The sequence below is a fragment of the Glycine soja genome, chromosome 11 (assembly GCF_004193775.1).
Source record: "Glycine soja cultivar W05 chromosome 11, ASM419377v2, whole genome shotgun sequence".
Classification (NCBI taxonomy): Eukaryota; Viridiplantae; Streptophyta; class Magnoliopsida; order Fabales; family Fabaceae; genus Glycine; species Glycine soja.
The window spans coordinates 35079460-35092308 of record NC_041012.1 but is presented as its reverse complement, the minus strand read 5'-3'; the positions used below and the strand labels follow the sequence as shown (position 1 = coordinate 35092308).

Genomic DNA, 12849 nt, shown 5'->3' with positions numbered 1-12849 from the left:
AGGGAGCCAAATTGAAAGTTGAAAGGTACAGAACAGTGAGTAGTATAATACTCTATTCCAATTTATAAGAATACTAAGTTTAAAATAATATTTAATTTTTTAGAAGAATTAATTTATAATATTTTTTGTATTAATCAGTTTTAGAAAAAAAAATACTCTAAATTTAAAGAATATATTGATAAATAATTAAAAAATAAAATAAAATACTATCAATTATATTTTAAAAAATTATTATTATTAAATAAATGAATTATTTATAAAACTTTAATAAAATAGATAATTAGGTGTTATAAATGGGAAGGGATAGAAGGAGAAGTGGGTTGGTGGGTCGGGAAAAAGGGAAACATTGATAGGGACAGCTTAGACTTGTCCCCAACACCTTGTCCCCATACCCGCCAGGCCAACTTAAAACCCTCATCCCCAGCCCTCACTCTCTCTCTTTTCTTCTTCTTATTGTTCCATACCATACTAACAACAACACATTGCATCATTTGCTTGCGTTGAATGGAGCTTCAACTGGGTCTCGCTCTCTCAACCCATTCTCGTGCCTACGACCAGCCTTTCAGCCACAAAAAACGTACCTTCTCCCAACTCATGATGATGGAACATGCACCACCACCACACCATGTTATGCTTCCTACTCTGTCTCTCCTCCCTTTAACTCCAAGCCACCATGTTGTTGATGATCACCATAGCCAATGCTCTAACATCACCAAGTACGTACTTCTAGGCCTAGCTACTTCTCTCTCACTTGCTAATCCCGTGTTGTTGGGTTGGGTGCTTCAAAAACTCCATCCATCTGTGTTTAACTTGTTGTTATTATTGTTGTTGTTGTTTTATCAATATTTAGGGATGAGGAGGAGGAGGGTGTAGTGGGTTGGCCACCAGTAAACCATTGGAGGAAGAAACTTCATGTGGAAGAGGTTGTCGGGAATAATAATAATATTGATCACATGGTATGGGTTGATCATCGTCAAACTCATAGTCTCCAAGGATATTCATCGAATACTCTGTACGTGAAGGTGAAGATGGAGGGTGTGGGGATTGCACGGAAGGTTGATCTCAGTATGCATCAATCATTTCACACGCTCAAGGAAACCTTGATGGACATGTTTGGAAAATGTAAGTATAAACTATATATGACAAAGTTCATCCATGCATGCCCTTGTTCAATTCCAGTTAATTTATTAATTAGTCGAGTTCAAATTAACAGGTCATCATCAACAATCATACAACTATGAACTTGCTTATCTGGACAAAGAAGGTGACTGGCTTCTCGCCCAAGATGTACCATGGAGGCAAGTGCATCCTACCTACCTATCACCTTAATTAATTTCTAATTCTCAACCAAATCAAAGCCCTATCGATTCATTCATAATAGTTAGAATTAATGTTTTGATTGAAAATCTAGCAAAAATGTATTGATACCATTAGCAGAATAGTTATCGATATCTTGGACAGAAAAACATTGATATTTGATATATAGTATACTATTTTCCAAGTTTAAGTGTAACCAACTAATATGTTTCGGTTCTGTTCTGCAGAAGTTTCGTTGGGTGTGCACGACGACTCAAATTGGTGAAGACCAGCAGATAAAATGCCAACATATTTTCAATCTTGACTTTGTCAACTTCTCCTTTTTGGATAATTGTATCTAATCCAGCTTAATTTGTGTGCATGAGCATAACAACTTCCTAGTACGCAGTTTTTGTATGAAACATATTATTAACGTTTTGTTACATTAGTCAGTAATTAACGATATTTATGAATATAATATAAATACATAGTTATAGTTATCACCTGCGCGCATACACATTCATATTTATACTACTTTCTCTGGCTTCTGTCCATGTATTCTTTTACTTTCGGGAGAAGGTTATATTTTTATTTGTTTATTCAATTTAAAGTTTAAAACTATAATACATATTTTTTAAAGCATAGTCATACGAGCTAATCCCTCTTATTATTTCCGGTAAATTACTTACAACGTGTTTGGTATGAAGTTGAATGTCATTTGATGTGCGTATAACCAAAGCAGCAGTACGTAAAAGGTTGTTTCTGTTTAATGGATTTGGATTTTAAGTTGAACGCACTTGAAAGATACTAATCCAAACATATACTTCGCGCGTGTCTGGGATGACGTTACTGCAGATCATATTCGTGATCAAAACCATAATAGATGTGAAGCAACTCAGAGTTGCTTCTGATTTTTTAGCCTTTCACCACGATTTTGGCCTTCCATCTCCATTTCAACCCATATCCAAACATGCTCTTACACTTCGTATGTATGTATTGATGGTATATTTCATTATAGTTCAATGATTTAGAATATCATTTCTTATTTGATATCTTTAAATTTTATATTCTAAGTTGTAATTGAATCTATTTATTAAAAATAATCTATTGAATACATTTCTTATGTAACCATATATATGTTATAGTGGATTTGAATCAAATTTTGCATCTTATTTCAATGACTAAGATTTAAAAATACATGACTTTTTTTATTAAGTGGTCATTTGCTCACTAACTAACTTTTAAATTTCAATCCTAATCATCAAATGTATGGTTGTATGGTCAACATTTATAAATTTAATGTTTTCACAATAAGGAAGTTCTCATTTGATAATATAAAAGATAAACTCATGTGATTTTTTTAAATAATCATGTAATCATTAAATAATTTTTAATCCTAACACACATATAAGAAATTAAATTACACTAGTGTAACTCGTGCATTTTAATATTTATCAAATGTCTTAAAGCTTACTGTAGACTGAGATTTGTGAATGCCTTAGCCTGGAACAGGGAAAAATAAGTACAATTTGATGAAGGTTACTATGGTAATCCATTTTATTTGTATCCCTGCTCTAGATGTTGAATTTTTCTTATAATTTATTTTCTCGTGTGCCAGTTGGTGTAGTGAACCTTGGGCCTGGCCCTTTTCTGTTTTGTTGGTTTATGAGGCGGCTTTGAAAATGGTGCCATTAGGAACAATGTTTAGTTTGTAAGCAAATTTTCTAACGGCTATTGTAGCTCCTAAAGAAGAAAAAAACCAATATAACTGGCTCATCAGGTCTTGCTGCAAATTATATAGTTTAGCAGTGGAAAACTTGCAGAATCGGTAGAGTTTTGGGGATGAAGGATTACTATAGAAGCCTTCCAAAAAAAAAATAAAGGATTACTAGAGAAATTTGATGCATGACAAGAAGAGATTTGAAATCCTTTTTTGAACTCCTTCGACAAATTTTGATTAAAGTATCTGTTTCAAAATCAGGGAACTTGTGGCTGAAGGTATGTTTGTCTGCATCAATATCTTATTTCTGCTCTCTACTGTGAACTATGTATTGTACAAAATTTGCTTCGATAAACTCAGTTTTCAGACAAATTTCAGTTGCCTCCAGGGTTTAATTTATACAATATTTCTATGTTCCTCGGTCATTGGATATTTGAACAGTGTCTTGGTTAGAATTATCTGGCTTTGTTTTTCCAATTTGATATTCAACATTCTCTGTTATTAAATGTTCGTGCATTTTATCTTTATTCAATTCAGCTGGAATTGATTTTTCCTTCACTTAACTTAAACTATTTTGTATAATATTTAAAACCACAAGGTTCTTAATTTGCTTTCTAACATTTTCACTCAATACAGGCCCTTAAATTCTATGCAAATCAAAGACAATAATTTGATCAACTGGTGGAGATTTCTGTTGTTACTTTGGTCATAGATGGTGGCTGTGAAAATGGATTTTCCCTTTGTTCTGCCATTGTAAGTTTTATACTTCAAAAAGATGGAATTAAGTAAACCAGAGATATCTATAAACAGTATGTGCTGTGGAATTGGCTTAGGGTGTTGTTTTCCAAAAATACGATCCCACAGGAGATTTTTTATCTTGTTTCTACAATTCCTCAACTGTTTCTCATTGCAGATTTCTAGCATTACCGCACCCTGGCCTTGCTTTATATAGGCATTGCATTGACCTGGAAACAAACCTTGCATCAATAGGAGATAAATAAATGGTTTCGTAAATGCCAGGAAATTATAAGAATCTGCACTTGCAACTTGTGACCAAAATGTCAGCTTGTGGCAAGATTACTATGGTATGGAGACCAAGTTAAAGGCTTTTCTTTTCCTTTTTTCCCGGGGTACAACTACTGCTGAAACTGACAAAATATGTCTTTAATCGGTCTCCTATTATTATTTTTTTAATTCTTTGTTGGGTTTGGTTTGAACTATTGTTTAGCAGATAGTTTATCATATGAAGCATCCATGACTCTATTTTTTGGAGTAGATTATGCAGATGGAACATCAGAAAAGGTCACTGCTGTCTATTGCGTGCGTGAAGAGTACTCAAAGATGCTAGTGAATTTGTCCCTTCCTCAGATATGTCATATGTGCTATCCAAATTACAACCATGGCGATTGGAATTCAATTTTGAACACTTTGTTTATTTGATTTTTCTTCAGAAATTTGTTGTTTTTGACAAGTCTAGTCTAGACTCAAATTTGTTTTTCCTCCACAAGAGGTGAGGAATAGAGCTTCCACCTCTTCTCCCAAAAGCTAATTAACTGTATTATACCCTCGCACCCCTGTATGCATCTGTTGGGTAATGCTTATGAGAAAGATGTTTAGAGGTATCGTAAGTATATTATTCCTATACACAATGGTGCCAGTGCGGCAGTGCTTTTAAAAGACATTCAAATATAATAGTGTCAAGTAACCGTGTGCAGGCATATTAAGTTGCAGGTGGAAAAATGATTGCAAGTAGCAACAACAACAATTATGGTAGATAGTATTCTTTTTGGGAAGGGGGGACATACTGCTAGAAACATATATAAAAGGGAAAGAAAAGAAAATTTAGAAGAAAAAAAAACTCAAGGATTGCAATCTCAGTTAGCCACTCCCTTCATAAAATATGCACTAAGAGCACAAAAGCCTTTCCACTGAAGTCTCACCTCATAGTTGATTGGGGTGTACACAAGATGGTGATGAATATAATGCTTAACCAGAGAATGCTTTCATTAACCTGTATGACAGCTTAGAACGAGGCAACTGAGATCCAGCTAGCAGAATTGACCAACAAAATAAAGTTAACACTTAACATTGTTGGTGATGATGCAAGTGATACTGACTTGGTGTGATCACAAATTATAGAGCTCGTAGAGGAGAGGGGTTGTTCCATAGAAGTAGAAAGCCATTGTTATTGATTAAGATGATCGATATAAATGGGGAACGTGTATTATAGGAAGCATGGAAGTATCTTACCGGAACTAGAGTTAACAGTTAGGATGGTACCATTCAGATACAACTAAGTGAAATAACAAACTAAAAAGCTTAACTAACAACTATCAGTTGTATAACTCCTGTCGTTTCTGAAATAATTCAAAGAGGTTTGGCCTTGAAAGAGTGGAATGATTGGAATATAAAGAATTGTGAAGTGTGGGTTTGAAAGAGGTGAGAATCGTAATTATTTTCGTCCAATTTTTACTCTCTCTTCTCGTTTCTTTTATACTCATTTACATATTGTAGTCTCTTTTGTGGCTCAAAGGAAAAGTAATCAATTTAGAAGTGACAAGGTGGTTAGGATATTTAAGGGAGGAGAGAAAGTCACTTAGTATATATTCATGGCAGTATTATACTGCCAGTACTGCCAGTATAAGAAGTAGAGATATTTTTCTTGAAATAGAGTCCCTAACTCATAAGTGGTTGTTTGTCTTATGTCATTTTAAGCATTAATTTTGAATTAGTGGAAGGTAAAATAGATTTTTTTTCTTCAACGAACTAACCTAGACTCTCTTGTTAAAAGAAATTCTTAGTGAATCTTGTCATGTTTTGTTTTTTATAATCATTGATATTTGCTGAGTTTTTAGTCTTTTATTTGTTTGACTTTTTTCAATATTTGTTTGTAACTTAGTTGTTTGCAGTTAAATTAATATATATATATATATTTCAAAGATGTGGGACAAGCAAAAGAAAAAAATGGAAGTTATTATTAATTTTAATTTTTTTTAAAAAAAACAGAAAAGTTATAATTATTTTTTAACTCTGGTCACATTATTATTCACTATACTGCACTAAGGCAACCCGGTGCTTTTGTAGTTTTGTTGACTTGTAATTCATGGACGACAACATGCATGGTATGTTAATATACAATTTTAACTTATTTTAGTCGCCGCGTGCTTTACACATTCAAAAAATCATCCAATCCCCGTGGAGAGAAAATAAAGAGGAAAACAAAGTGAAAAAAGAATAAAAGAAAGAATTAATTTAAAAAAAAAAAAAACTGAAATACTACCACGGCGTTAAGACAATTTTCACAAAAGTATTGTTGACTATTGTTGATTACTAAAATTTCACCTTACTAATAGTATAAGATTAAGATTTAAGGTCACTTGCCGCCCATGCATTCCATGAAATATTAATGAATGATACTAAATATTTAATATGTAATTAAAAATATAATTATTTTTTACCCAATTTTAATTTAATTATATTTAATATGATACTAAATATTTTAATAAATGATAAATTTATATATATTAAATATTATTAAATACAAAAATACTAAGTACAAATTTAAAAATTTATAGTTTAATCAACTTCATGCATCGGAAGGAATCGATATAAAATCTAGTATTTATTTTTAATTTAAAATCCTATAAAATTATTTTAGTTAGAAATTGTTTAAAATAATTTTATGAAATAAATACTATTTTTGAATAATATTTATATTATATAGTTGAAATGTTTATACTATAAATTAATTTAAATCTAATTAATTAATATATTTATTATAAAATACTATTTAATAGCTTTTATATGAAAATTTAGTTAGTTAATATTTATAAAATAAGGTTAAATTTCATTTTTACATAATTATATAATAAATACTTTAATATTAATTTATCAAATATATTTTTAATAAAAAAAAATATTACATACGAATAATATCATAAATTAAATTAATTGTAATAGTGTTTAAAAAAATTTACATAAATACATTTAAATAAATTGTATAAGATTCTCATGTTTGTTTTTTTTCATTATAATAAAAAATTTAATTGTTTGTAATTGACTTGATTAAAACATATACAAGTGTGATAATAATTAATTTATTTGAGTTTTAAATATGGACATATACTTATTCTAATTACCTTAATCATATTTAAATGATTTTTATGAACTAAAAATAGAAAAAAATATTTATAATTTTTTATATCAAATATATAATATTTGCTCTCTAACTTATTTTGAAAATCAAGATAAAGATAAAATAAATATATATTTTAAAACCTTATTAAATATATTTATTCTAATCTTAATAAAAGATATATTTGTTTGATGGATGAAAGATAATTTAAGATCAATTTATTAGATATAATTAGATCATATTATTTTATTAGATAAATTTAAAATATATTAAATAATATTTAATTACAATTGATTAATTTAAAATTGATTAAATAATATTTTATTAAATTTGATTAGATGAATATAAAATTAATTAGATAATATTTTATTAGATTTTGATTAATGAATTGTTTAATATAACAATATAAGTTATGTGATATTATATAATTGAATAATATATAGATTACATTAGGACTTATTTTATATAATACATATATCAGAGTGTGACTTATTTATAAGTAATATAAAAAATAACAGTCTACAATTTTAACTTATTTCAGGGGACACGTGCTTTACACGTTCAAAAAAATCATTCAATCCAACAGAGAAAATAAAGAGGAAAAAAAGTGAAAAAAATAATTAAATAAAGAATTTAGTTAAAAAAAAAAAAAAACTGAAATACTAGGACGACATTAAGACAGTTTTCATAAAGTATCGTTGACTGCTTACTAGTAGTAGTATAAGAGCCGCTTGCAGCCCATGCTGACTTGCAATCCATGAAATGATTCATTTGCAGATGCTTTTATGATCAATTAAAGCATGTAAGGTTACTGAACCTATCAAAGCAAATAAAGTAATATTCCTTCCGATACTGAACGTATTAATCAATCCTTAGTATATAATAAAAATAAATGACTACTTGATTAGAAAGATAAATAATTTATTTAAAAGTTATCTATTTTTTTATAAAACTTAATAAATTAATTATCATATAATTTAAAACGATAAAAATATATATGTACTTTCATCGTGACAATGAGTTATTTTAGATATTTCGAGAAAATTACGCTTCAATAAGATATTATATATATATATTTTTATAGGTTGCAATAAGTTGTTAGGCGAGTCAATATCCAATAAGATATAATTATTTTATATTATTTATTTATTTATTTATTTGTATTTTATAAATACTATTTTTCCTTTGAAAAAAATACTAAAAGTGGTAACTATTATGCTCATAATAAGTGACTAAGAAAATTCTTTTCGTCCAGGGGCTCTAGCCCCACCATTGCACAAAAAATAAGAGACTATAATAAAAGAGTATTAACATCTATACTAATAATAAATAAATAAAAACTTGTATTGATATACATATTTTACTAGATTATTTTATCTTTTATTAATTTTTTAAATTTGTATTACTTCTCTCTTGATAATTACCCACTACTTTCATATTGTTAGTTACATTTTTTAACTTTTAAATTTTCTTCTTTTCATTTTTATTTTTAGTTAATATAAGTAAAAAGACACAAAATGTCTCTCTCCCCTCCCCTAGTAATGATAATAGCGATAATAATAAAAATAAAATGATTATAAACTTAAGAGGAAAAAAAATTGAGATTTGATTATAAATAAAATATTATATATATTAAGTTATTAATTTTTATAATAATTATATTCGTATCAAATAACATATATAATAGCTGGTTTACTTTATTAGTACCTAAACATTAAGCCCATAATTTAAATGGTTACACAATTGTAAAGATAAAAGCAAAGAAAAATATTTATTTTATTCTAGAATTATTTAGTCTACTCTTATTTTTTATTGTGCTAATCACCAAAGCGGTAAGTTTTTTAAATTCGAACGAGTAATCTGTAAGGTTTAATATTTTGAAAATAAGTTGTAAAATTTGGAACTTTATGTCATAATTAATTAAATCAATTCAAAGATTAAAATTGTCATACAAAAAATAAATAAAATCAAAGATGAAAGTTGAATCGCCATTGCACCTTAAGAAAGAATAATCTCGAGACAATTTGTCGGTTATGAATTAGACAACTTTGTTATACTCCTATCAACTATTTTTTATGGGGATAGCTGGTACCAAAATTGCTAATATATATTCCAATGCAGTAAGATAGATCCATGGAATAAGAAAATTATTTCTTTAATTTTCTTTTACAGCTTGAATTGCCGCATCATTCCATCAAATATTACAACATAACAAACAAAAAAAGTAATATTAAACCACCTCAATAATAAATAAAATGATAAGAGGACCACGTCAACTTCACAAATCCCAACCAACTGATTCAATACAAGTTATTAATATATGATTAAGTATTCAATCCTTAGAAGAAGAAAAATATTTTTTTTACCAGATTTTACTTATATTAAAAAAAATCACAAATCAAAGCTTCCAAATCTGGAATGGAACTGTTTAGTGGTAATAATAGAGTTAATATTCACTTTACCGAAGATGAGCATAGCTAGGTTACAGATTTATCTGAAACTTAATGTGAATATATTTAGATATAGATATTATAGGATTTACTAATTAATATGCATGTCTTATTTAAGTCTTTGAGATTAAATGTACGTAAGAAAATAATTAATTGTTTTAAAGTATATTGGTAGATTTAATTAATTTTAAAAATTATAAAATTACATTCATGAATGATTATATTTTTAATGCAGTATGTTTAAGTTTAAAATGTAATAATTAATTTAGTTGAAGGAATTTTTTAACTTATAAGTTTACCAATTATGACCGCCCGCGAGTAATATGGGCTAAGGAAGGAAAAATTTCATTTGAGAAATTAAATGGAGAAATTATTTTTATTAAGATACTTAAAATTTACTGTCTATGTTTTTATTTTTACTCTTTATAATGAATTTTAGGTTAAATAGTGGTAATGAGCCTAGTGTTGGTGTTGCTATCGAGAAGATGAACGTGTTATGTTGGTGATGGTGATGTTGAAGGTGTTGGTAACCATAACAGTATACTATTATTGTCCTTGTCTTCTCCCCCCCCCCCCCCCCTTTCCTCTGGCTCTTTCTTTCTATTCCTACCAAGGATAGGATATTTACACCACCACCAGTGCACCACCGATTTTCTCTACTTTCCTCTCCCCTTCCATCGCACTTCTCGGCCTTTCTATGGATTCTTCTCTTCCATTTCCGCCAATTAATCCTATCTCTTCTGCAACTTCTCTATGGTATTTCTTTCTCTTCTTTAGAATTATTTAATATTTTTTGTTTCATTCGATGTGGGGCAATATGCCTTCTTCACAATTCCTCCGAGAGGTCAATTCATTATTTTATCCTTGAGGTTTTCCATTCTATAGAGATAGATTCTGAGGAGGGTGGATCGGATAATTCGTTTCTCTTTTTGTTTGGGGGGGAATCCATTCAAATGATTCCTTTTGGGTTCTCTGTGTTCGGTTTTAGAAACAGCTTGATTCCAAGTTTCCGATTCCGTTCCTTTATGATTTATAACCCGGGTTTAGGAACGGACTATTATTAATTGCTATTTATTTAAAAGTTAAAGCCATTCCTTATACAGGAATGTCATGATACGAGGAAACAATAAAAAGTTGGAAATATTTGTGTTAGGTTAAATGATAGTATTCCTTTAAAGAGTTATGCTACAAGTTAGACAGATTGATTCATGATTTATTATCATTGACGATATAAGTGGACGACTTGGATCATAAATTTCTACAGTTTTCTTATTAAGAAAGCATACTCAAGGATCCTCTGTTCATATTTTCTAACTCTTTATGGAAATGACTTCAATGTGAGACTACTTAACAACCGCAAACACACCTCACTGCTTGGAAGTTTTGGTATCTCCTGCTAACAACTACAATATCTAGTTTCAAAACTCCCTTCTTTACCTGGAATTCCATATATGTAGCTTTGTGATGTTTTTGCATGTACTAACTAGATCCATGCTAAGAAATTCACTTTTCTTAGTAAAGTGTTTTCATCTTTATTATGGGGACTTATAATGCATTTTCATAGAATTTTCATTTCATATAATGTTCACATTTTATAATTGTTTTTAATCCCTTTTGTTGAAACTGCTGCAGGTGAACATGGTCTTTCTGAAACTGGGGAAATCCGTTAGAATATTAAATGTTTCCCCTTCAAGTTCGAGGTTTGGCTCCCCGGCCACACCTCATTTCTAGGCAAAAACCTCCCATGTTCTTTTGCGTGGTGCTTCTATTACTGGTGCCAATTTGTATGATTGGAATTTTTATCCATGGCCAAAAGATTACTTATTTCTTCCGACCACTTTGGGACAACCCCCCTGCCCCCTTCACAAGTATACCTCACTATTATGCAGAAAATGTCTCTATGGAACACCTTTGCCACCTTCATGGCTGGTCCCTCCGTTCCGAGCCTCGCCGCATTTTTGATGCTGTTATCTTCAGCAATGAGTTAGACATGCTTGAGATTAGATGGCATGAACTTTCTCCCTATGTATCAAAGTTTGTTATCCTCGAGTCCAATACTACGTTTACAGGCATTCCAAAACATCACTTCTTCGCCTTAAACTGGGCAAGATTTGCCTTTGCCAAACAAAAGATTGTCCATGGCATTCATCCTGGCAGAGTTGCTGTCCCCGGATCACACGAGGACCCATTTGTGCTTGAGTCAAAACAGCGTGGGGCAATGAATGCATTGTTATGCCGTGCAGGCATTTCCAATGGTGATATTCTTCTCATGTCAGATACAGATGAGATCCCAAGTCCTCATACTTTGAAACTGCTTCAGTGGTGTGATGGGATTCCTCCCATAATGCATCTTGAACTGAGGCATTACATGTACTCATTTGAGTTCCCCGTGGACTACAGCAGCTGGCGCGCCACTGCCCACGTCTATGGTCCCCAAACACAATACCGGCACTCGCGCCAGACGGATGTAATTTTCTCAGATGCAGGATGGCACTGCAGCTTTTGCTTTCAGTATATTTCAGAGTATGTGTTCAAGATGACTGCCTATAGCCATGCAGACCGCGTGAAAAGGAAATATTTTCTGAGTCATTCAAGAATTCAGGACAAAATCTGCAAGGGAGATGATCTTTTTGATATGCTCCCAGAAGAATACTCTTTCCATGAGTTGATTAAAAAAATGGGGTCAATACCCCGTTCAGCTTCTGCTGTTCATCTTCCTGCCTACTTGATAGAGAATGCAGATAAATTTAAGTTCCTTCTTCCTGGAGGCTGCTTAAGACCCCCAGAATAAGGACCCTTTTTTCAAAGTATCACATAACTTAGATTTGCACTTTAGCTTTAGATTTTGGTAGGATACATGACATAGCACTAAGTCTCGTAGTTTTATCATTGTTCTTGAATATGAAGCAGAAGGTATAAATTGCATGTAGAAACAGAACATAGCACAGTCACTATACATTTTGTAGCTGTAGATCGAAACTCATCCCGCTCACATAACTTTTTGTTAAGTGTAGGAGATAGTGGGAAGAACTAGTAATGTGGTGGCTTAATAAACAAAGACCTTCAACTGACAGAAATGGTGATAAAAGAAAATTAATACTTTTGTGGTTTTTGTGCTTGTTATGAAAGCGGTTTATTTTCACGAATGGATTGGAACCAGAAATAAATAAATTTCATTTGTCAATTATTATTTCTCTAAGAGGGTAAAAGACATATAGAAATGTTCGAAAGAATTGCATATATTTTTC

General features: G+C 30.6%; 1 protein-coding gene across 2 annotated transcripts; it reads left to right on the top strand.

Moving 5' to 3' along the window:
* The first annotated feature begins 391 nt into the window (after positions 1 to 391).
* LOC114374030 (beta-1,4-mannosyl-glycoprotein 4-beta-N-acetylglucosaminyltransferase-like) lies at positions 392 to 12747 on the top strand. 2 transcript variants are annotated; one of them, XM_028331616.1, is made up of 5 exons: positions 392 to 716; positions 851 to 1122; positions 1214 to 1298; positions 1545 to 1585; positions 11395 to 12747. In XM_028331616.1, exons 1-5 carry the CDS (start codon positions 505 to 507, stop codon positions 12390 to 12392), a joined length of 1608 nt encoding a protein of 535 aa, XP_028187417.1. In that variant the 5' UTR covers positions 392 to 504; the 3' UTR covers positions 12393 to 12747. The 2 variants fall into 2 exon arrangements, with proteins under 2 accessions (XP_028187417.1, XP_028187416.1); XM_028331615.1 differs by lacking the exons at positions 392 to 716; positions 851 to 1122; positions 1214 to 1298; positions 1545 to 1585 and adding an exon at positions 10072 to 10357 and having other exon boundaries at positions 11234 to 12747.
* The last annotated feature ends 102 nt before the right edge of the window (positions 12748 to 12849 follow it).